General features: G+C 46.7%; 1 protein-coding gene across 2 annotated transcripts in view; it reads right to left on the bottom strand.

Moving 5' to 3' along the window:
• The window catches only part of CFAP20DC (CFAP20 domain containing), a 459,179-nt gene that overhangs the window by 431,567 nt on the left and 1,144 nt on the right, over positions 1 to 26,468 (bottom strand). For both annotated transcript variants that reach the window (XM_073569809.1, XM_073569810.1), the window contains exon 2: positions 13,560 to 13,628. In XM_073569809.1, coding sequence (XP_073425910.1) covers positions 13,560 to 13,580 — 21 coding nt within the window. In that variant the 5' untranslated portion in view covers positions 13,581 to 13,628. The remainder of the gene's footprint in view (positions 1 to 13,559; positions 13,629 to 26,468) is intronic.

The following is a 26,468-nucleotide window of genomic DNA, read 5'->3' as shown; positions in this document are numbered from 1 at the left end:
AAACCCCTGATGTACCAAAACAGTGGAAACCCCCCACAAATGACACCATTTTGGAAACTAGACCCCCTAAGGAACTTATTTAGATGTGTGGTGAGAACTTTGAACCCCCGAGGGCTTCACAGAAGTTTATAACATAAAGCCGTACAATTAAAAAATAATATTTTTTCCACAAAAATGATCTTTTCACCCTCAATTCTTATTTTTCCAAGGGTAACAGCACCCTAAAAGTTATTGTGCAATTTGTCCTGAGTACACTGATACCCCACAAGTGGGGGTAAACCACTATTTGGGCGCATGGCAGAGCTCGGAAGGGAAGCAACGCCATTTGACGTTTTTGGCTGGAATTGAGATCGGACACCATGTCGCGATTGGAAAACCCCTGATGTACCTAAACAGTGGAAACCCCCCACAAATGACACCATTTTGTAAACTAGACCCCCCAAGGAACTTATCTAGATGTGTGGTGAGCACTTTGAACCCCCCAGTGCTTCACAGAAGTTTATAACGCCCGGGCGTGAAAATAAAAAATTCGTATTTTTTCCACAAACATGATCTTTTAGTCACCATTTTTTTTATTTTCCCAAGGGTAACAGGAGAAATTGGACCCCAAAAGTTGTTGTCCAATTTGTCCTGAGTATGCTGACACCCCATATGTGGGAGAAAACTACTGTATGGGCACACGTCGGGGCTCGGAAGGGAAGTAGTGACGTTTTGGAATGCAGACATTGATGGAATGGTCTGCGGGTGTCATGTTGCCTTTGGAGAGCCCCTAATGTACCTAAACAGTGGAAACCCCCCACAAATGACCCCATTTTGAAAACTAGACCCCCTAAGGAACTTATCAAGATGTGAGGTGAGCACTTAGAACCCCCAAGGGCTTCACAGAAGTTTATAATGCCAGGGCATGAAAATAAAAAAATCGTATTTTTTCCACAAACATGATCAATTAGTCCCCAATTTTTTTATTTTCCCAAGGGTAACAGGAGAAATTGAACCCCAAAAGTTGTTGTCCAATTTGTCCTGAGTACGCTGACACCCCATATGTGGGAGAAAACTACTGTATGGACACACGTCAGGGCTCGGAAGGGAAGTAGTGACGTTTTGGAATGCAGACTTTGATGGATAGGTCTGCGGGTGTCATGTTGCCTTTGGAGAGCCCCTAATGTACCTAAACAGTGGAAACACCCACAAATGACCCCATTTTGGAAATGAGAACCCCTAAGGAACTTATCTAGATGTGTGGTGAGCACTTTGAACCCCCAAGGGCTTCACAGAAGTTTATAATGCCCGGGCATGAAAATAAAAAAATCGTATTTTTTCCACAAACATGATCAATTAGTCCCCAATTTTTTCATTTTCCCAAGGGTAACAGGAGAAATTGGACCCCAAAAGTTGTTGTCCAATTTGTCATGAGTACGCTGACACCCCATATGTGGGAGAAAACTACTGTATGGACACACGTCGGGGCTCGGAAGGGAAGCAGTGACGTTTTGGAATGCAGACTTTGATGGAATGGTTTGCGGGTGTCATGTGCGTTTGGAGAGCCCCTAATGTACCTAAACTATTGAAACTCCCCACAAGTGACCCCATTTTGCACACTAGACCCCCCCACGGAACTTATCTAGATGTGTGGTGAGCACTTTGAACCCCCAAGTGCTTCACAGAAGTTTATAACGCTCGAACGTGAAAATAAAAAAATCATTTTTTTCCACAAAAATGATATTTTTGCCCCCAATTTTTTATTTTCCTAAGGGTAACAGGAGAAATTGGACCCCAAAAATTGTTTTGTAATTTGTCCTGAGTAGGCTGATACCCTACATGTGGGGGTAAAACACTGTTTGGGCGCATGGCAGAGCTTGGAAGGGAAGGAGCACCATATGACTTATTCAACTCAGAATTGGCTGGAATTGAGATCAGACGCAATGTTGCATTTGGAGAGCCCCTGATGTGCCCAAGCAGTGGAAACCCCCAATTCTAACTCCAACCCGAACCCCAACACACCCCTAACCCTAATCTCAGCCCTAACCCTAACCCTAGCCCTAACCCAAGCCCTAACCCTAGCCCTAACCCTAACCCTAGCCCTAACCCTAACCCTAACCCTAGCCCTAACCCTAGCCATAACCCTAACCCTAATGGAAAAATGGAAATAAATACATTTTTTTAATTTTATTATTTTTCCCTAACTAAGGCTAGTTTCACACTAGCGTTTATGAGCGCAGCGACGGCCTGCGCACGGCCGCCGCTAAGCCCCGCCCCCTGCCGCGCCCCGCCGGTAGCTCCGCCCACCGGCGCATGACGCTGCATGCGTCCTGCGTCCCCTATCTTTATCACAGGGGGCGCAGGCCGTGCGCAGTATGCGTTTGGCGGCGCATGCGTCCTTTTGACGGTGCGCCGACCTGCGCCAAACGCAACCTGCTGCAGTTTGGTTGCGTCGGCGCACCGTCAAAAAGGCGCATGCGCCGCAAAACGCATACTGCGCATGGCCTGCGCCCCCTGTGATAAAGATAGGGGACGCAGGGCGCATGCAGCGTCGTGCGCCGGTGGGCGGAGCTACCGGCGGAGGCGCTGCAGGGGGTGGGGCTTAGCGGCGGCCGTGCGCAGGCCGTCGCTGCGCTCATAAACGCTAGTGTGAAACTAGCCTAAGGGGGTGATAACGGGGGGTTTGATTTACTATTTATGGCGGTTTTTATGTCTGGCAGCTGTCGCACGCTAAAAGACGCTTTTTATTGTAAAAATAGTTTTTGCATCACCACATATTGAGAGCTATAATTTTTCCGTATTTTGACCCACCGAGTTATGTGAGGTCTTATTTTTTGTGGGACGAGTTGACGTTTTTATCGGCACCATTTTCGGGCACGTGACATTTTTTGATCGCTTTTTATTCCAATTTTTGGGACGCAGAATGAACAAAAACCAGCGTTTCATGAATTTCTTTTGGGGAGTGCGTTTACACCGTTCCGCGTGCGGTAAAATTGATAAAGCAGTTTTATTCTTTGGGTCAGTATGGTTACAGCGATACCTCATTTAGGTCGTTTTTTTATGTTTTGTCGGTTTTATGCAATGAAAACTATTTTATATAAAAAATAATTATTTTCGCATCGCTTTATTCTGCGAGCTATAACTTTTTTATTTTTTCGCTGATGATGCTGTGTCATAGCTCGTTTTTTGCGGAACAAGATGATGTTTTCAGCGGTACCATGGATATTTATATGCGTCTTTTTGATCTCGCGTTATTACACTTTTTGTTTGGCGGTATGATAATAAATCATTATTTTTTGCTTCGTTTTTTATTTTTATTTTTTAAGGGGTTCGCTAAAGGGGTTAACTAATGGGACAGTTTTATAGGGCGGGTCGTGACGGACGCGGCGATACCTAATATGTGTACTTTTATTGTTTTTGGTTTTTTTTATTTTCAAAAAATGAATTTATTGGGGAATATTTTTTTTTTTTTTTACTAATTTATTTGGCGATTTTTTAAAAATTATTTTTACACTTTTTTTAAATTTTTTTTTTTACTTTATTACATAGTCCCAGGTGGGCCATCACTGTCCTGTGACAGATCGCTGATCTGTCACATCACAGATCACTGTGACAGATCAGCGATCTGTCACAGGCAGTGCCGAAGGCTTCCTCATGCCTGCGCTTTGCAGGCACTGAGGAAGCCAGCTTCCTGCAGGCCCCCCGATGGCCCCCGTCGCCATCTTGGATTCGGGGGCCTGCAGGAAAGGAGCCCCCTGCAGCAGCGCTGCACATTGCTCTGCCGTGGGGGGCTCAGGGAAGCACGGAGGGAGCCCCCTCCCTGCCGATGCTTCCCTTTAACTCCCGGTACACCGCGATCATGATTGATCGCGGTGTGCAAGGGGTTAACATGTCGGGGGTGGTCCGTGACCGCCCCTGACACATTGTGCCGGGTGTCAGCTGTGATAATCAGCTGACACCCGGCCGCGATCAGCGGCGCTCACCACGTGGGCGCCGCTGATCGCTGAGACGTACTATCCCGTCCATGAGCATAGGGGCCCAGGTCCCATGGACGGGATAGTACGTCGGATGGCAGGAAGGGGTTAAAGGGAATCTGTCACCCCTTTTTCGAGATATCATATAATGATATCATTCAATTGTGTGTCACATAAGGATTCTCTTAGTACTTTTGCTTCCCCCTGACCCCGCACCTTTCCTGCATAAATACCTTTTTTATATCGGTTCTGATGTATGTAAAGTGCCACGGTCCGGTCCGCTTGGCGGGGTTTATTCAACTGCTCCCCCCCTCCCCGTCTTGCTCTATGCAAGAAGAAATGCGTAGACATCATTATATGATATCTCAAAAAAGGGGTGACAGATTCCCTTTAAGGCCGGGATCACACACAGCGAGAAACGGTCGAGTCTCGCAGGTTAAAACCAAGCTCTGGCGTCGGCACTCCGGAGCGGAGCGTGCAGCCGCACAGCAATACATGGAGCTGCACACTCTGCTCCGGAGTGCCGGTGCCAGAGCTTGGTTTTAACCTGCGAGACTCGGCCGTATCTCGCTGTAGTGTGACTCCGGCCTAAGTGTATGGTTGGCAGTGGAGGGAATCAGGTGCAGGACTTCGTTACTGTCCAGCATCTCTTGCCCAATATACTTATGTTGCGTGTCTGGAAGTTTAGTTTTTTTTTGTAAAGTAGGGAAGAATATCTTAGAAAAGTCCTAAATTACAACAAAGAGATCACTATAATTGTGCTACAGGTTAAATGGCTATCACCATGGAAAAATCATAGCCCAGTACTGCTATTTTTGTGTTTGTAATAATGTAATTTTTATTTAACGTCTTAATTATTATTATTATTATTATTATAAAGAACAAGGCTGCGCTCAGCTACAGCCAGCGGCGCTGATGAGAGTTATCATCACTATCTGACGCCTGTGAATAGCAGTACTTTACTGCTATTCACAGACAATGGAGACATCGGAGAACGAGGAAAACACTGGAGGAACTTTGTGGGAACATTTTTGATAATAAATTGGTGAACGAGGGATAGTGTGGGGGAGTCTTTATTCAGCACAACTAATATACCATAGTTGTATTTACCTTTGTTGATTGTTCTTTTGCAAAAGCAGTTCACAGTTAGCAAATTTTGCCAAAAAAACAAATTTGTACGCTGCATGTGTAAAAATGATAAATGTGTTTCTTTTATGCACTACTAGCTTCAGTGTACAACATAACAACACAAGAGGTTAAACAAGTCCAGTAGTCTGCCTGACATCCAATTTTACCCGGTTTTCTTAGTTTTTTTCTATTTTACAATGCAAAAGCAAAAATTAAATATTCACCAAAAGCAAAGTCGTACATTCACATCATATTTTAGTAGAGTTAGGGTTCTTTTACACTTGCCGTGTTTTTGCGGGCCCTTTTCGCGGCCCCAATAGATTTCAATGGGGCCGCAAAAACGGCCTGCAAAAATTCATCGGCGCACCGTGCGCCGTATGGCCGTGAGGGCCGTATATACGGCCATGAAAAAATATCAAGCTTGCTCGATATTTTTCACGGCCTAAGGACACGGCCGCAAAAGATTTCAATGGTGCCGCAAAAACAATGGTAGCTTGCTTTTGCGGTACACAGTATTTGCGGAACACCGTATTATTCCCCCCCAATTGTCAAAACAGGGAAAAACAGCGTTCTGAGAAGGTTTTTAGCGGCCCGTTTTTGCGGGAGACCGTGAAAATCACCGCAATACGGCCCGCAAAAATGGCCGGCAAAAAATACGGGAAGTGTAAAAGAAGCCTTAATATAATTCTGTGCCAAAGGCATAGAGTTCTTCTGTGGTGTGGGATGACATAGTACACCATGGCTTATCCTTCTCTTCCTGGTAATTGTGCCCGTGTCTGATCACGCTCATACTATTATCAATTTTGAAAAACAAAATCTGAGTACTGTTTGTGAGTTTGCCCGAAGCAATTTCCTGTACAGGTTCAGTGATTCTCTGAATATTTCCTAAGCTTTTACCCATACACACCTGTATCTGTCATTTTCTGCTTCAATGATATGCTAAAAAAAATAAGCCTGTCTATATGCTCTAGAAACTCTTATTGTTTTTAGCTCTCTTTTAGAATCCACAGTCTAATACAAACCGATTAATGGATCAAAAGTATTTAATAGGTTTCCAGGTTGCTGGAACATGCTCGATTTGTACATCCTTTCATTAAAAAAGGTCCTTGTACTGATTTACAGTCTCTGACACAGAGCTCCACATCGTCTGTAGGAACATCGACTTAAAGCAGGGGTGGGCAATTCATTTTCCCGATATTAAAGGGGTTGTCCGGGCTTTTCACATAATCTCAGTACATATCTGGGCTGCAGAATTATGACAATAAGTAATTTACTTTCTGTCACTAGTTTGCATGGTTTTCTAGATATTCTGAACAGAACGTCCGTGTGGGGGGGTGTGTTATGGCATTGAAATGAGAACTAGTCGTAAACTCCTACTCTACTCCAGACACGCCCTCTATAGCAACAACCCCACCCTCCATAGCTACAGACCCTCACCATCCACATGAAGAAGCCGTCATCACACAGTAACAAATTCTTCCCCTCCAGCAGCCTCAGTGCAGAGAGAAGAGAGCTGCTCCTCCCCCAGACACACGCTGAACAGTTATCTATGGAAAGCGAAACTAGTGAGGAGAGAAAATCGTCCTGTATTCTGGACGTTCTGTATTCTGGACTATGTGAAAAGCCCGGACAACCCCTTTAATATTGAGCAAAATTAAGTATGCTGGCCTCCTCCTATAAACTATTTAAGCCTGCACACAGCCCCTTCTATATACCATAAGAGCCCATACACAGCCCCTTCTATATACTGTAGGAGCCCCCAGACAGCCCTTATATACCATAAAAGTCCCCACATAGCCTCCTCATGATCAACATGAGACTCACATAGTCTCCCCATGATCATCATGAGACCCCACTAAGTGCAAAGGCTGAAATACATTTACCCCTGGGGATATTCGTATGAGGTAGGCCTCATACACATCCTGTAAAAATTATGAAAAAGGGCATCATACACACCCTGGAAAAAATAAGAGTGAGGGTCGCACAATGACCCTCTAAAAATTATGAGCGATGGCCACCTGTTTACCTTCTAAAAATTAAAAGCGAGAGCCACATGATGAGCCTCTAAAAATTATGAGTTGAGGGCTGCCTGATGACTAGCTAAAAATTTGGAGCGAAAGCGACATGATGACTCTGTAAAAATTTTGAGCAAGGGCAGCATAATGACCCTCTAAAAATTTTAAGTGAGGGCTGCCTGATGACCCTCTAGCTATTTGGAGCGAGGGCCACATGATGATCCTGTAAAAATTTGGAGCATGGACCGCATGATGACCTTGTAAAAATTTGAAGCAAGGGCCGCATGATGACCCTCTAAACATTTGGAGAGAGGGCCGAATGATGGTTCTATTGATATGGTGAAGGAGGACAAGAAAAATAAGAAACCATAAACCATATACCCTATTTTAGGTGGGAAGGGATGTATGGGAATACACCAGAAAAAAGGAACATTTGAATTGGCTTTATGTTCCGCTGCTGTCATCTGGTGTGGTTGAGAAGTCTGGGTCAATTCAGGCCTTGTTCATTTTGATAAGTATTAGCCTGTCAGCATTTTCAGTTGACAGGCGAATGCGTCTATCAGTTATTATGCCCCCAGCGGCACTAAAAACCCATTGTGACAAAACGCTAGCTGCAGAGCAGGCCAGCACCTCCAATGTGTAGAGCTACAGGTCATGCCACATGTCCAGCTTGAATAAATAATAGTTGTTCGGCACAGGGGATTCACGGAGTACCCTGGTATGGTCGGCTATGGTACTCCTTCACCAGCTTCCAAAACGCTTCCCTCCTTGTCAGACTATCCTGTGTGTAAGAGGGTGGACTGACCTATGGACCTGTCTGATGCAGCAGGAAAATGTAAAATATATTGTGTACAATGCTTTATTCTGACTTGAATGTATACATGTGGGACAACAGCTAGAATTGGGAGAAGACGGTGTAGTACCGGGTTGTGGCCACTAGATGGAGACATAGGGTAGTGAGAAAAGAGCTTAACAGCAGCTTTAGGCTAGGAAACTGCAGAGTCATGGTGGGCGGAGTTACGGGACTGGGAATGGGATTTCCAGAATAAGGAGATAAAAGAAAAGGGAGTCCCAGGGGCAGGGCAGACACCAAGGAGGAGACAGAAGAGAGAAGAGCTCAGGAGAGGACGGAGGAAGGAAGAGCTCAGGAGAAACAGACGAGAGAGACGGAGACTTGTAGGGGGGTGTGTTATGAATGGGTCACCGAGCAGGAAAAAACCTAAACATGCTAAGCCCAGAAAAACCAGAGAGGTTGGTAACTATGCAGATTGCAAATCCCTGATCCTAACCACACAACTAGCAGCAGCCGTGGAGCGTACCTACGATGAACCTAGATGCCTCGCCATGGCCGCAGGACTAAATAAGCCTAAAGCAAGAAAAGGGGAAAATTAACTGCCCCACAGCAGACCCCAAAGGAATAGACAGCCCCCACACATGTATTGACGGTGAAACAAGATGAAAACACAAACACAGGCAGGTAAATAGGCTGAGCAAACGATGGGGCACAAACTAACTAGAAAGGAGAGGAAAGGAAAGACACTGTCTGCAATCTGCCCAAAACCCTACAAAATAATGTCCAACACTTCTGATTACAAAATTACCCCTGAAGTCACTAGACTTCTCCCACTATATCAGCACTCTGAAATATTCTGAGACAGAGCAAAAAGAGGCCAATCTAATAAGGGACAAAAAGCAAATTGGCAAATGCAGATAAATAAGAGTGGAAATTCAGCACAGCCCCAGCCGGGGCTGGCTCACCACACAAAAAACTGAATAGAACAACAAAATCAAATGTGAACATTAGCAGAGAAACTTAGCTTGAGCTGACTGCAACAGAGCTGAGAACCAAGACCTGACAAGCAGAAGGAATCACCAGCACCAGAGTAGGGCGTCGGCTGTCTTAAATCCAATCTGAGATTCCTGAGGTCCAATCGTCATCCTCATTATCAGGTGGCAGATCTCTACTGATTAAATCAGCCCCACTACCTCCTGTTACCACCAGAGGGAGCCTGGAAGGAGAACTCAATGAACTCACAACAGGGGTGGCCCTGATAGGACATCAGCTGACTAAAGGACGCCTGGGGTACCGAATGGCTGGACACCGAAAGAGCATTAAGTGTCGCAGCGGGCAGACTCGGTCGGGGGAAACGCTGTGGCTGTGGGCAGCCACGGTGGAAGAACCCAGGGGTCTTCGCCAAACAGGAGTAGGAGGAGGTGACTGGTACCCTGGCATAGGAGCAGAAGCTGTCATGTTTGCTGTGGATGTCATGGAGGACACCCAATAAAGTGGACCTGATTGAACGAGTTTCTGCATCTGTCTTCGGTCTGTCCCGCAGCTGAAAGGGACCACCCCCCAGTTGGCACACATACTACATGTGCATCAGGGCCTGGGCGCTGGGAGGGTCTAATTAAACTGTCCCAGACCTTTGATAGTGTTCCCATTCTTCTGTTGGACCTGGTGTCTGTCTCTGTCATTTCTTCTCTTTGGTTGCCCAAGGATCTATGACCTCTGCCACCAGCATTGTCAGATGAGAATTTTTGTACTAATTGTTAGACAGTGACTCTCTGGTATTGCACCCTTTTACTAGCCCTCTCTGCTGCAAGTAGAAGAGATGGAACGTTCTCCTTGTAGCACGGGTTGAGAAGGGTGAGATACCAGTAAACAGTGTTGGCCAAAATGCGTATAATGCGAGGGTCACGAAAAAGTCAGTGGGACAGAAAGTCAGCCCTGTGTGCCAGACTCTCAACAGTCAAGACTTTCCTGTCTCCACCAACAGACCGACTCTCCATCTCATCCTTATTCTTCAGCCTATCCGCACTGAACAGACGGAATGAAGCTGGGGTGTGTCGTGCCCTGTGTAGCACAGGCAACCATTTCCTATTCCACCTTAGCTACCTCCTCATTATCATCCAATATGCGCTGAGAAGATGAAATGAGGCTTGGCTGGGTAGTATCACCATGTGAACTTTTTTCCTCCATCTCCACATGCAAAGTTTCCTCTTTAATTGTGAGCAGTGAGTGTTCAAGTAGACACAGAAGCGGGATAATTACGCTGATTATGTCACCATCGCCACTCATCGTCTTGGTTGATTCCGCAAAGTTTTACAGAACCTCACAGATGTCAGACATTCATGCTCACTCGGTTAAATTTTGTAGCTGGTATTCAACTATTGCCCTCTGCTGCTCACAAAGCCTTACCAACATACGTATGTAATGTGGAGTTCAAGCACATGGTCACATCGCACACCAATCGGTGAGCTGGCACTTGCAAGTACTGCTGCAGCACTTCCAGACCGACAGCAGCTGTAGTTGACTTGCGGAAATGGGTGCACATGTGTCCCCTAAATGGGACAGTCCTAACCTTTAGTTTTAAAACCTTACCATATGTCAAATCAAATAAATGTGAATAAGGGCCAAGCAGGACCGATGCTCCAACTATGGGACACCCATCCATGCTAAACTATATAAACGTAATGTCCAGCTCGTAGAAAAGGGAGGTCCTGCTTGTCCATTATTCACATTTATGTCATTTGACATATGCTAAGGTTTTAATGCTAGAGGTTAGGACTGTCCCGGGTAGGGTCAACTTGACGTGGTGGAATGGCTATTAAGTTTTTTTTATCAAGACAAAATTAAGTGCCTTATGCTATTATAGTGCTTTGAAGAAAGCACTATCTTGTAAACCGAACGCTGCTAACTTATTCTTCTTTTTCTTATTATTATTCAGTTGATTTCCGCAATTAATGCGGCCCGAACCGCTACACGCACAGACTCCGATGAGATGTCGTTTCGAAGCCAGCGTCCACGAGTGGTGTATTAAGTATTTTTCATGTCGATCGGATTTGTAGTTTTTGCGCAATTTGCGTTTGAAAAAACATTTTCCCGTCATTGGAATGCACTGTCTCAATGCATTTCAATGGAAAATTTTGCCATAGGGAAAACATGGGGCAGTCGTGAGGCGATTCAAATGGCAGTTAAGCTCATTAATATGCGCAGGCACACCCAGTTACTATGCCAACGCCTACGAACTTTACATGACTCCACCAGGATACAGTTTCTGCCAGATAATATCAGCTCTTAAAGCGAAACCCAAACCACAAATGCAAATCTGATCGACCCTGGCCTACAAATGGGAGGCTGAGCCACCCTGGCCTCCAATTCGGACCCAGAGTGACCCCGCCCACCAAATCGGACTCTGAGGGGCCCCGCCCACCAAATCGGACCCAGAGTGGCTCCGCCCACCAAGTCTGATCTAGAGTGGCCCCGCCCACCAAATCGGACCCAGAGGGGCCCCGGCCATAAAATCGGACCCTGAGGGGCCCCGCCCACCAAATCAGACCCTGAGGGGCCCCGGCCACAAAATTGGACCCTGAGGGGCCCCGCCCACCAAATCGGACCCAGAGTGGCCCCGCCCACCAAATCGGACCCAGAGTGACCCCGCCCATCAAATTGGACCATGAGGGGTCCCGGTCACAAAATCGGACCCAGAGGGGCCCCGCCCACAAAATCGGACCCTGAGGGGCCCCGCCCACAAAATCGGACCCTGATGGGCCCCGCCCACAAAATTGGACCCTGAGGGGCCCCGGCCACAAAATTGGACCCTGAGGGGCCCCTGCCACAAAATCGGACCCTGAGGGGCCCCGCCCACCAAATCGGACCCAGAGGGGCCCTGGCCACAAAATCGGACCCTGAGGGGCCCTGGCCACAAAATTGGACGTTGAGGGGCCACGGCCACAAAATCGGACCCTGAGGGGCCTCGACCACCAAATCAGACTCTGAGGGGCCCCGGCCACAAAATCGTACCCTGAGGGGCCCCGGCCACAAAATCGTACCCTGAGGGGCCCCGGCCACAAAATCAGACCCTGAGGGGCCCCGACCACAAAATCAGACCCTGAGGGATCCCATCGACCAATTCAAGCCCTGAGGAGCCCAGGCCACTGAATCGGATCCTGAGGGGCCCCACCCACCAAATCAGACCCTGAGGGGACCCACAGGCCAAAGTGGCCCCTGAGAGGCACCCACAGTTAAAACGGATCCTGAGTTGAAAGTCTTGCAGGGGCAGCAGGCAAGTCTCTCTTAAAGGGGCAGCCCAGGCACCATTTCAATGCACTATCTGTACTTCCTTCTGGAAATACACATCTAGTTCTTCTTCTTATTATTCAGTTGATTTCCGCAATTAATGCGGAACGAACCGCTACACACACAGACTCCATTGAGGCATCGTTTCGAAGCCAGCGTCCACGAGTGGTGTGCTTAGTATTTTTTGTGTCGATCAGATTTGTAGTTTTTGCGCAATTTGTGTTTGAAAATGTTTTTTCCAGTCATTGGAATGCATTGTCTCAATGCATTTCAATGGGAAAATTTTGCCATAGGAATACATGGGCCAGTCGTGAGGCAATTCAAATTTGAGGACCAGTTGTGGCAGTAAAGCTCATTGATATGCGCAGGCAGACCCAGTTGCTATGCCAACGCCTACGAACTTTACATGACCCCACCAGGACACAGTTTCTGCCAAATAATATCAGCTCTTAAAGCGAAACCCAAAGCACAAATGCAAATCTAGCTTCATCACATTACGCATGCCCCTGAGAGAGAATGTGCGCCAAAGTGGATTTAGAAGCTCAGTGCGTCAAACTGGCTCTTAAAGAGCCGACGTGCCAAAGTGATTCTTAAAGGGCCGGCGCACCAAAATGAGTCTTAAAGGGCCGGCGCGCCAAATCGAAAGCTGAGTGACCCCAGGCTCCAAATCGGAGGCTGATTGACCCCGGCCTCCAAATCAGAGCCTGAGCCATCCCGGCCTTCAAATCGGAGGCTGAGCCACCCTGGCCTCCAAATCGGAGGCTGAGCCACCCTGGCCTCCAAATCAGAGGCTGAGCCACCCTGGCCTCCAAATCGGAGGCTGATCGACCCCGGCCTCCAAATCGGAGGCTGATCAACCCCAGCCTCCAAATCGGAGGCTGATCGACCCCAGCCTCCAAATCGGACTCTGAGGGGCCCTGCTCACAAAATCAGACCCTGAGGGATCCTGTCCACCAATTCAAGCCCTCAGGAGTCCAGGCCACCGAATCGGATCCTGAGGGGCCCCACCGCCCAAATCAGACCCTGAGGGGCCCCACAGGCCAAAGTGGCCCCTGAGAGGCACCCACAGTTAAAATGGATCCTGAGTTTAAAGTCTTAAAGTCTTGCAGGGGCAGCAGGCAAGTCTCTCTTAAAGGGGCAGCCCAGGCACCATTTCAAAGCACTATCTGTACTTCCTTCAGGAAATACACAACTAGTTTTAATGTACTATTGCTATTTATTTACTTACTTTAGGTATTTTCTCATTTTGTTTTTATCTTAGATTTTGTCTGTTTAGTAGCCAGTATGAACATGCGCCTACACATTGCAAGTATACCATCAACAATGTGACATAGAGAATAATCTCAATATATTCACAATACATGAACTTATCTATGACTTTACCTGATATTCATTTTTGAACATGATGCTGACTTGCTAGAGAAGTATCTGTATTCTGTGAGCCCGTTATATCTGAAAAGTGCAAATTATCAAGTTATACTAATAAAGTATACAGCACATTAGAATTAAAAATACATTGACCAATCATAGGGGAAAAAGTCAGTATGGCAAAATAAGGATACTGGGGCCTCATTGATCACGAGAAGTTCCAAAGTCCCTTGTGTGAATAGAGCAGTATTGAGCACTAACACTCCTTTAGTTTGAGTACCCTTACTCTTCTTATCAGCAGTGGTCTCAGCAGCCAGTAACATACATTTATCATTTATACTGTTTATGGGTGATAAATGCATTTTATGTTACAGCCCTTTGATGTTCGGAGCCACCTTAAAGGTTTTGTAAACTTTGACAACCATTTTCATTGCTCCAGCTCATCATAAATAAAAAAAAATAGGCAATTTTTGCAGACTGTCTTATTTAGACGTTTTCCCACCATTTTTTGTACCAAACGAAGTTTAATGGGAATCTGTCACCAGATTTTTGCTACCCCATCTGAAAGCAGTATAATATAAGGGCAGTGACTCTGATTCCAGCGATGTATCATTTACTGGCTACTTGATGTAGTTTTGATAAAATTCCTGTTTTATCTGCTACAGATCTAGCAGTTCTCCAAAGCTGAGCTTTGCATAATCCACAACACTGATTTGTTGCTTTCTGTGTACACTGTGCATAGGCAGAAAGCTACCAATCAGTAGTGGGGGGCAGGGTTATGAAAAGCTCTACATAGCAGCCGATTTACTAGTCCTCTTGTGATGATCTCCTGCTAATCAATTCCCATTTTATCTGCTGCAAATCTAGAAGTTCTCTAATGCTGAGCTTTGTATAACCCAGCCCACACCACTGATTGGTTGCTTTCTATGTACACTGTGCATAGGCAGAAAGCTGCCAGTCAGTGATGGGGGGCAGGGTTCTACTGAGCTCAACATAGCAGTTGAACTACTAGTCCTATTGTGATGATCTCCTGCTGATGATGACACTGTGAATTTATGAAACCTACAGCAAGCAGCCCAATAAGTGACACATCACTGGAATCAGGGTCTCTACCCGTACTTCATGCTGTTCTCAGGTGAAGTGTCAAATCCTAGTGAAAGATTCACCAGGCAAATGAGCAGTTTTTTCATTTGTCGGGTGATCGGTAGTCTGATTAGACAGGACGATTATCAATTATCGAGCAAAGCGCCTTAATAGGAATGCTCATTCCCTATAATCGCCCATTTTCAACTATACTTTGCATGTACGTATATAATTTGTAAATAGTAACAAAAAATATTTTCTGAGTTATTTGTTTTACGATCTAAACAATTTTCAAAAATGATCGAGGTGCTTAAATAGTTCACTTCTTGGCAAATGATGGATGAAATTATTATTGGGTGTCTGTAATTAGAAAGCAGAACTGCGTGACTGTCTGTCATAACCATTGGGATGATTTATATTCTAATCACCATTTCCATGTAATGTGCAGGATCAATTAAATAATGATCTGTACCGAGGACTCCCTATGTGAAATTTGCCTTAAGTTAAAATTCACTTCACTATGTGAAATAGACTAAATATTGAAATGGCTCCAAAGATTAGCCGAGCTTTACTCATTGATCCGATTCCATGAAGGCATCTATTATGCCTGCCTTGCCTATCAGTTCCTCCTAACTCATCTAGGTGCATGCATCTATTAGTCATGGATTGCCCATCTTGCTCATCCATCCTCTTAGATTCTGTATTATCATTAGACACATACATCTTATACATCTTGATGTGTACATTGATTGGTACCACGGTATGCAAAAAAATGGCACCGTACTGGACCGGTACAGGTTTTGGCAAAGCTTACTTGCAAATGTCACAAAGTTAAGTTGTGTCCAGCTATAAAACTAGAGTGATAAACATTAAACATAGGCTGTGAAGGACGTTATAAACATTAGTCAAAAAGGATAATCCTATCTATCTTCCTTGTGCTGGAGAGATTGTGGACACCAAGGGAACCTCTACCATATTTTCTGGGGTTGTTCAAAATTCAAAAACCTCTGGCTTCAAGTCACACAGCACATTATCCTCATTGCTAAGGACTGCACAATTACACCCGAAAGAGCACTTCTTTCATTAGACATGGAACAATTTGATGATTCGGTAAGACACATTATCATACACATCCTCTTAGTGACCAAGACCATGTTAGCACAATGGTGGAAGAAAGCAGAGGTTCCCAAGTTTTCAGACATACTTGACAAGATAGGCCAACACAGCGATTTAGAACGCAGATTTGCGATTAACAACATTCACAAATACTCAAAAAAATGGAAGACCTGGAACAACAAATTTCATATCAAATAGACTCAACAAGAGGCACTATATTTTGAAGTTTAAACCTGGGCGCTTTAGTACTGGGATGCTGTATCTCCTTCCAAGAATGTTACCCCATAATAAGGATTGTTGATTTTTTTTTTCTTTTATGTTGTTATTCGATATATGTTATTCTATGCCTATTTGTGGGTTCTCTAGTTTTTAAATTTTTTTTCCGTATCTGTACAAGGTTGTTTATTCCCCACTCCCTTCCTACCTTCCTTTCCCTACCCTGTTTATTTCTAAAAAAACCCAATAAAACTATTTGAAAACAAAAAGGATAATCCTATGGCTATGTGTTAAATGTCTAATAGGTTGTGTAGTCCCCTTCTTCAGCTGGCATCTGACCTAATGGAGAGGTAGCCAAGCAAATGCAATCATCTGGTTGCAACTAGAGTTGAGCAAATTTGTTCGGGTTCCCTCATATTCGTCAAGCTATAACACTTACCAAATAAGCTGCAGAGGGAAACCAGCTTCCTGGATCGCGCCGGCTGATCAGCTGATCGGTGCCGCAGCAGCATGTTTGTTGGGCTCTCCATGCATGTGCTGTGACACAGTTGCGACACATGCTGAATAAGAGGGAACCCGAACAAATTTGCTCAACTCTAGTTGTAACTCCCCTAGCAATTGATCAATATGGCCATCTTTCCACTCCCTGCTGATCAGATACCAGCTACAGTGGTGGATGGGGAACTCCTGTTTTGGAAACAGGTACTAGACTCTTCATAGTTGGGACATCTATGAGATATTTAAGGCATATCCTTCAGCTCTTGTAAGACAACAGTTTTGATGTTGGCCAAACAGGATCTAATGTATATGGAGGCGATACAACTTTCCTCAACAGACTAAGTTTGGGGGGGAAAGTAGGAAGGGCAGTTGGATTTCAACACGCACGATCCTTTAATTATCATGGAGAATAAATTATTTCCGGTGGTGAAGGGGAAAGGCATAAACTCTCTCCATCAACATTAGATGAACGTTGGATAAGCCAGGCAGATCCTTAGACCAATCCACCAACATCAACGAGTTCAGCTGACGTGTTGGAGGTGCGGCTGATTGATCGTCGGGAGAGATGTCGATCGGACTTGTCAAATGTCAGACTGCTGATCGCATTGTTCCCCCAGAGGTAAGCTGTTGGCAGACATGTCACCAGCTGCTTTTCACAGAGATTACGGTAGCACTCGGCTAAAAGAGGGCTCCTGTGTATGGGAGAGTTGGCTGAGATGGCTGTCGGCAGAAGCATAGTTTGGCCAACAGTCATCTAATGTGTATGGTCGGCTTTAACTAATGTGTATGGTTGGAATAGAGAAGGCTCAATGGCTAATTGTTGTATTTGCGGTAGAGACTATCAGCTGGTGGAGCAGTCTCTCCGTGGATTTCTCCACTCTCCTCATTGTAAACATGTGAACGCTCAGCTAAGCTGGGGCAGTCAGTAGAGGTAGATGTCTCTCCCTCCCCAAAAAAAAAAACATGCATGCTTGGTTAAACTCAGCATACATGTGCATGGGAGAACAGGAGGAATATTTGTCTGGCAAACGAACATCTAACATGTATGACCAGTTTATGGAGGTCTTGAAGCGCGAGCAAATTCTGATAGTCAATATAATGGGAAATTTTGGATAAAACTTATGGCAACAAAATTGCTAATTTAAAGGGGTTGCCTCACCATAGACAACCCTACACATACAGCTGGGAGCAGTCACTGCATCCAGCAAGGAGCTCAGCTCTGGAAACCAAAGCCTCGGCTAGTCAGACCAGAGTGGAGTTCTGAATGGGCGCAGTGTACTAATACATTACCCCCCGACAGAGACATTGATAACCATTTCATGGATGCATTACTGTGCCATTTTGTATATAGAAATAATTAATTCCAGGACGGATTCTATTCAATACATTATCCCATGGCTGCCTTTATACTCCCAGGAGGGTGGCCGGGGTGACAATTCCCAATCTTCAATTCGCTAGCATCCAAGTAATCTATTTATTGATAGAGTGGTTGTAGTTTATGACTTTGTTCCATTGCAAACACCTCGGTAATAAATACCTTTAAGAGGCCAGGCTTGGTATTAATTCCCTTTTATAAGTCTGAAGACAAGAACTATATAGTTATATTTTCTTTCTTCACGAAGCACTTAAATCTTCAGATCTCATTCTGCTTGTCAGAGCCTTGTGGCGGGATTATCTCCATAGTAGCAACATGGTAAACAGCTCCCACTTCATTTTATATTCCGGGGAGCAGACGCCGACTCCGACACCTTTCCTTCTTCTGTGCATCTAGTACTTCTCGATTAAACCGTAATTAATTAATGCAACTAATAGAAACACCTGTCTTAGGATTCTATGTATGCAAAATAGCTTCTCGCATTATTTTTACTGCTCTCTCTTTTCTAAATGGACCAGGGGAAAGGGCTGGAGTAGTTCGAAAATTTAGCACCCCTTCAAAAGTGACTCAATCCATGTTCTCGCCTTTTCCAAAAAAACAAACAAAAACAAATTAGAAAAAATATTAATGGACAAATCTACCACATTTAATCCCATCTACATACACTACTGTCGAACTGTAGACCATTCTTTATCGGCTTCGTACACGCAGCCAAAGAGTAACAAAATGTGGTAAAAGTTGCACAAAAAGTGAAGACTGGCAAGATACAATCCCACTAAAATTTTGCAACTTTTTAGAAAGTCTGAATTCATAAATTGGCTATAATAACATCTTTAAAGCAAAACTACGCCCACATTGGCAAACACAACAGAAGAGTAGTGAACACACATAAAATAGACTGAAAAAGGGTTCAAATTAAAAGATGAATAAGGCTCAAATGAAAATTAACCATAAATTACCAAAAACTAGACAAAAGAAGGCACAAATGCAATAGTGAGTGGGGTCCAAAGTGCTCATACACATGGAAATAATAGAGCTCTGTTTTGTAAAGAGATGTAATGAAGTAAGGACATAAGCCCTACCAGTGACTCTGATTTTCTTATAGGGTTATACGTAATTTTTTGATGGACAACATAACATCACCTCTTGCCACTGCATACACCTCACCATACTCTTCCATTTATGCCATCTCTTCTGATTCCCCTCTTTTCTAGGATTCTCTATCTCATTCCACCTGACATAATTTAAAGGAATCCTGTCAACTGATTAATACCGGGTTGCTGAGGTAAGAAGATGCTGCTCACACTGCTGTTCACCCTGTCTATCTGATCAAATACTGGAGATACTAAGGATGCTGCGGTAAGAAGAGACTACTCACACTGCTGTCCACCCTGTCTATCTCATCTAATACTGGAGATACTGATGGAGCGGAGGTAAGAAGAGGCTGCTCACACTATTTGATATAATGCTGGAGATACCAGGGGGGTGCTGAGGTAAGAGAAGTAAGAAGAGACTGTTCATACTGCTGTTCACGCTGCTTATCTGCCTATCTGATCTAATGTTGGAAATACATAGGGTGCTGAGGTAAGAAGAGGTTACTAACACTGATATCCATCCTGTCTATGTGATCTAATACTGGAGATACCAGGGCGCTGAGGTAAGAAGATGCTGCTCATACTGCTGTCCATCTTGTCTTTCTAATCTAATATTGGGGATACTAAGGGTAATGAGGTAAGAAGAGGCTTTCACTGTGCTGTCCACCCTTTCTATCTGATCTAGCACTGGAAATACCAGGAGTGTTAGGTGTCGGGTTCCTGTCGCTGCACAGCAGGAATCCCGAGCCTTGCATTCGGCAGTCTCCCATTCCTCTCCGGCCGCAGAGAAGGCTGCTCAGCAGACTCGTCGATCCCGGCGCTCTGCTCAGACCAGCTCTGTGGGTTTGGTTGCTGCTGCCACCTCTTTGGAGATCGGAGGTCACATGCCCAGGTCCTTCTCCAGCTCAGATTGGACCATCAGGAAGGACAGGAAGGTCCCGGAAGGATGCTGCTATAAAAGGTTCGCTCGGCCATGCGCTAGTATAGACTGCATTACCAGACTATGAGGAGTGAGTGTTGTATGCATGTATGAATGTCTCTGGTGAATGACTCATTAAGAAACCCCTACCCTTGGTACGCATGTGTTGTGCAGCCTAGCCGGTTAAGCGCCCAGGCTTAGGTGTAGGTAGAGGCAGAGTCTGAGACTGGCATCAGTGTCCACCGGTGGCTCTGCACGCCATGGTGCACGTGCTCGACACTCCACCATAGTCAGGTGCAACGCCGTGCGCTCAGAAGGTATAGAGGGACTCTGACCACGTGTCCTTGGGGCAGAGTTCTGTTGCCGCATTCTGTGCGCTCCGTTGCCGAGCTCTGTGAGCTAAACAGGCTCCGGCATTTATGTTCTGCGGTAGTGGGGCTCTGTAAGGTAACAGAGTTCGCCCTGTTCACACTGGGTGATGTTAACCCACGTGTGACCTTTTGTATACCGCTTTATACTTCTGCCATTACTAAGCAGCAGTTTACCACCCCTCCACGGTGGACCCCGGGCTGCGAACGCACCTTACTATTATTTTATTATTTGGTGCCTTCCGCCAGCCCTAACAAGGAGTGCAGTGGTTGGAAAAGGCTACTCACACTGCTGTACACTATGTTCACCTAAATCTAATGCTGCAGATACCAGGGGTGCTGAGGTAAGAAGAGGCTGCTCTTACTGCTGTCCAGCTGTCTGATGCAATACTGAAGATACCAGCGGTGCTGAGGTAAGAAGAGGCTGCTCACAGTATTGTCCACCCTATTTTACTGAATTTCGAGTGGCTGCTGTGATCTGAAGTTAGCTGAATAGTGCGTGGTATGGTTTATCTTATGATCTAATCAGTGGGGCTTCCTACTGCACATACTCTCAGTCACCTGTTGTCTTGAACCAATACGGTTAAGTCCAGCGGATGACACAACTTACACCGACAACGGGATGGAATAAGGAGAGGAAGGCCCTCACAGTAGGGAACGAGGGATAGGGTACCTCCTGAGTTGCAACTTGTGCATGTCCCTGAACTCCCATAATGCCCTAAGCGGGTCCTTCCCCCGCCAATTTCTCATGCCTAAACCCTGGTTGACTCCTCACTATACCCTGGCTAGTGCACTGGCCAGCAAGGACGTTAGCTTTACCACTGCAGATGGTGAGCAACACAGTGGGAGAGACAACAACAAGACAGACAGAAAAAGGGAAAATAGAACTGAACACTATCCCCACTGAAAAGCACCACACAAATGAGGACACGGCACCAGGACCACGAACTCCACGAACACAGCAGAAGCACCACTGCAACCAGAGAGCTCCTTACTCCAGGCTTGGTCAACAAAGAATACTCTATCACCGACAGTCAGCTGATGGGTCTTTTGACTTTTTAAAGGATGGTGGAAGTGGTCACCACCCACATCAGTGGACTAGCAATCAAATCAGCTGCCAGCAAGGAAACTTACATTCAACCCTTGCTGGCCTGAAAGGAAAAAAAGCTACATATAAATTAAAGAGGAGCCAGAGCTGCCACAAATCCAAAATGAATCATGACACCTGTCCTATTAAAATTCTAGGCCAGTTTTCTGTCATTGTAACAAGCCATTTTAATTTTTTTGCAGTGATTGCCTTCCTAGACAAAATTAGTGTGAATTGCTACGTAAAGATATTTAGAAATATAGTAATAATTATATTAAAATGATTTATTAATTTTTATTCCCAGATGACCGCTTCAACATGATTGTTTGGTACCCATACAGTTTGCAGTTTGCTGACAGCACATCACCGGTTTACACAGGGAGATGTGCTGCTGACAGTGTAGATTTTTCTACCGCATAAAGATGTGATCAACTTTCAAATGAGTGCCGAATCGTCGGCTAATCGCTGCCATGTTTTCTTAGGCCAACGATCGAGAGGGAGCACTCTACGATCTCTAATTTGACCAATTATCGGCTTGTAAATGTTGTGTTGAGTTTTCCCGCCTTATGAAATTGATGACCTATTCTTAGGGTGGGCCCTTGTATCAGGTCCGACACCTGGTACCCCAACCATTCAGTTGTTATCTGCTCTGGCGGCAGCCAGACGCAAAAGTGAGCAGAGTAGGAGCTGAACATGGAACCATGAAGATAACTTTTGGCTCCAGCAGGAATAGTCCTATAAGGCTGTATTCATATAGGACACTGACTGCAAGAATAGAGCTGCTTGTAGGACTAACCTTCTAGGGACCGGAGTGTGCGGCTGCATAGAAATACATGCATGCGCAAACTCCTTTTCCGAGTGCCGGTGGCAGTGCCGGGTATTGAGACACGAGACTCGTGCGAGTTTCTCGCAAGTGTGACCCCGGCTTTAGGCCTAATTCAGGCATCCATTTTTTTTAAAAAATGGACTGATTTCTGTCAGTCTGCTGGATCCAAATTACATCGCTTTTACTCAGAGTCTCAGTTTTTCCCATTAGTGTTGCATACATTTTTTTTTGTGCGCAACATTGCAGACAGCTCTATAAGGCCGGTTTCACATTAGCGTTTACGGCCGCAGCGTCGGGCTGCGCACGGCCGCCGCTAAGCCCCGCCCCCGCCGCGCCTCCGCCGGTAGCTCCGCCTCCGGGCGCATGACGCTGCATGTGTCATGCGCCCCCTATCTTTATCACTGAGGCGGCGCCTGTGTCCTTTTGACGGTGCGCCGACCAGCGCCAAACGCAACTTGTTGCAATTTGGTTGCGCTCGGCGCACCATCAAAAGGATGCAGGCGCCGCCAAACGCATACTGCGCACGGCCTGCGTCCTCAGTGATAAAGATAGGGGATGCAGGACGCATGCAGCGCCATGCGCCCGGAGGCGGAGCTACTGGTGGAGGCACGGCAGGGGGCGGGGCTTAGCGGCAGCCATGTGCAGCCCGACGCTGCGGTCGTAAACGCTAATGTGAAACCGGCCTAATACATCTAGGATGCCATCAGTTGGTTAAGTTTTTACAGACCCCCTTGACTTGAATGGGTGAGTTTGATCTGTGACTCAGATCAAAAATGGCACGTGTTCGATCAGTGAAAAGCACAGAACGCGTGTGTGGAACATGGATATCTGAATGAGGCCAAAGCGTCAAGTTCAGATGAGTCCATTATTCATCCAGAAAAAAAGAGACAATTTTTCTTCCATAAGGTGTTCTATTTTAGACAGTCTTATGCAGTTTTTTTTTTTACATCCGTATGGTATTTATTCTATACATCAACAATAGTGATAAGCGAACATTGTTGGATAAGGTGTTATCTGAGCACGCTCGGGTGCTAACCGAGTGTCTTCGGCGTGCTCGAATACTATGTTCTAGTTCCCGCAGCTGCATGTCTCATAAACTGTTCGACAGCTGCAACACATGCAGGGATTGCCTGTTTGTTAGGCAAGGAAAGGACTAGGAAATCCTTCAGCTTTTGCGACAAAACTGCTCAGAAAAAAACGCAATGTGTGTACATACCCTTAGGTAGTCAGATTTTGCGAATGACTAGAGATGAGCGAACCTGAACTTAAAAGTTCGGCATTCATACTGGACAGTTAGTGTCCAATGCTAAGCGCCAAACACGGACTTCTCCCGGACGTCCGTTGCAATGTTCGAAGTTTCGGAAGAAGTTCGGGAAGAGAGAGAGCGAGAGGGAATATTTACCTAGATCAAAAGTTTAGGTCCCTAGTGTTTTCAATGGTTCAAATTCGGGTACCCAAACCGAATTTTGGAATAAAGTTTGGGTATGGCACAAGAACCTGAACTTCCACAGGTCCGCTCATCCTTACAAATGACACTTGGCTAAAACTCTGTCGGAGATTGAACCGAGTGCCAGTGCTCTGTGCGCCGATCCTCTCGCATGAGAGGATCACAGCACAGGTGCGGCGGAAACAGAAAAAGTAATTTCTCCATCTCCTCCATTGCCGGTATTGTTCGAGGTACTCAGTCTGCACTTGGATGACATCCAAGTGCAGGCCGATGTTTTATATGCACCCATAGACTTGTATGGGTGGGTCGGAAGCACACGAATCATGCCAGTGATATTTTATCGGATTGCACTCGTCCAATTTATTTGTTTGTGTGAGTGAACTCTAATGGCGTCCATTTTTCCCTCGTTCTTTGTTGATTGAAGCAAATTTTTTTTTTTGCATATGGTAAAAACTGAATAAAAATGTAATCCAACACATTGAAGGAATAAGAACTTGACCTCCTTCTGATGTCCATATTATTATTTTTGTTTCATACAAAGACTGATTTTCATGATTTACATCGGTGTAAGAAAGGAGGTAGTATGATTTCACGGAAAAGCAAATTTTCCTTTATTAGGTGTGCATACAAACTGGGGACAGGTCAAAATGCAAACATGTACGCGTTTCTGGTGCTACTAGTCATGATTAGATGGGTGATCCTAGCTCCCGAAACGCGTAGCTCTGTAAAGCTGGACTACCTCCTTTCTTCCTCCGATTGTGGCACAGGCGGATACGCCGTCCGTGCTCCGGATCACAGCATTTACATGCAGCGGTGAGCTGGATCACTTCCTTCATTGTTTTAATCGGTGTCCAGGTTTCGATTTTTTTTCTATTTTTTCCTTTGTACGTCCGTTTTTACTATCGGTGTGGCATCCATTTTTCTCATATGCAAAAAAAAATAAATTCCAAGCTTCTCCCACCCATTAAACAATAAAACACAGACAGCACCCGGACGACACGTGGACGGCATCGGTGTAATGTCTGCTTTTTTTTCCCATTGATTTCATCTGTGACTTAAAGGGGTATTCCCATCTCTAAGATCCTATCCCAATATGTAGTAGGTGTAATAACAATAATATTAGCAAATACCTTAATTAGAAATGTAGTATAGTTTTTCTGATTGGCTATGTCTCTTTCCTCATATGCAGGCATTGCAGGACCGTAGATATCCATGGTCATGACCACTAGCAACTATCTGTCACTTTTTCATTGGTCATAACTAGGGATGAGCGAGCAGTGAAATACTCGGACTCGCTGTGCTCGTAACGAGTAGCAAGTCCAATGTAAGTCTATGGGAAATGCAAGTAATGGGCTGTGTGGGACTGTGCTGGGCTGTGCTGGGCTGTGGGGGACTGTGCAGGACTGTGCTGGGCTGTGGGGGACTGTGCGCGGACTGTGCGGGGAATGTGCCAGACTGTGCGGGACTATGCTGGGCTGTGCGGGACTGTGCTGGGCTGTGCGGGACTGTGCTGGGCTGTGGGGGACTGTGCAGGACTGTGGGGGACTGTGCAGGACTGTGCTGGGCTGTGGGGGACTGTGCGCGGACTGTGCGGGGAATGTGCCAGACTGTGCAGGACTGTGCTGGGCTGTGCGCGGACTGTGCGGGGAATGTGCCAGACTGTGCAGGACTGTGCTGGGCTGTGCAAGACTGTGCTGGCTGTGCGGGACTGTGCTGGGCTGTGCGGGACTGTGCTGGGCTGTGCGTGGACTGTGCGGGGAATGTGCCAGACTTTGCAGGACTGTGCTGGACTGTGCGGGACTGTGCTGGGCTGTGCGGGACTGTGCTGGGCTGTGCGGGACTGTGCTGGGCTGTGGGGGACTTTGCTGGGCTGTGCATGGACCGAGCTGGGCTGTGCTGGGCTGTGCAGGGACTGTGCTGGGCTGTGCGGGGACTGAGCTGGGCTGTGCGGGACTGTGCTGGGCTGTGCGGGACTGTGCTGGGCTGTGCGGGACTGTGCTGGGCTGTGGGGGACTGTGCTGGGCTGTGCGTGGACCGAGCTGGGCTATGCTGGGCAGTGCAGGGACTGTGCTGGGCTGTGCGGGGACTGAGCTGGGCTGTGCGGCACTGTGCTGGGCTGTGCGGGGACTGTGCTGGGCTGTGCGGGACTGTGCTGGGCTGTGCGGGACTGTGCTGGGCTGTGCGGGACTGTGCTGGGCTGTGCGGGACTGTGCTGGGCTGTGGGGGACTGTGCTGGGCTGTGCGTGGACCGAGCTGGGCTGTGCTGGGCTGTGCAGGGACTGTGCTGGGCTGTGCGGGACTGTGCTGGGCTGTGGGGGACTGTGCGGGGAATGTGCCAGACTTTGCAGGACTGTGCTGGGCTGTGCGGGACTGTGCTGGGCTGTGCGGGACTGTGCTGGGCTGTGGGGGACTTTGCTGGGCTGTGCGTGGACTGTGCGTGGACCGAGCTGGGCTGTGCTGGGCAGTGCAGGGACTGTGCTGGGCTGTGCGGGGACTGAGCTGGGCTGTGCGGGACTGTGCTGGGCTGTGTGGGGACTGTGCTGGGCTGTGCAGGGACTGTGCGGGGACTGAGCTGGGCTGTGCAGGACTGTGCTGGGCTGTGCGGGACTGTGCTGGGCTGTGCGGGACTGTGCTGGGCTGTGCGTGGACCGAGCTGGGCTGTGCTGGGCTGTGCAGGGACTGTGCTGGGCTGTGCGGGGACTGAGCTGGGCTGTGCGGGACTGTGCTGGGCTGTGTGGGGACTGTGCTGGGCTGTGCGGGGACTGTGCGGGGACTGAGCTGGGCTGTGGGGGACTGTGCTGGGCTGTGCGTGGACTGAGCTGGGCTATGCTGGGCTGTGCAGGGACTGTGCTGTCCTGTGCGGGGACTGAGCTGGGCTGTGCGGGACTGTGCTGG

Source organism: Dendrobates tinctorius, unplaced genomic scaffold (assembly GCF_039654945.1).
Source record: "Dendrobates tinctorius isolate UK_male_01 unplaced genomic scaffold, ASM3965494v1 ptg000027l, whole genome shotgun sequence".
Classification (NCBI taxonomy): Eukaryota; Metazoa; Chordata; class Amphibia; order Anura; family Dendrobatidae; genus Dendrobates; species Dendrobates tinctorius.
The sequence above is the reverse complement of the archived record's forward strand: the minus strand, read 5'-3'. Positions and strand labels throughout refer to the sequence as shown.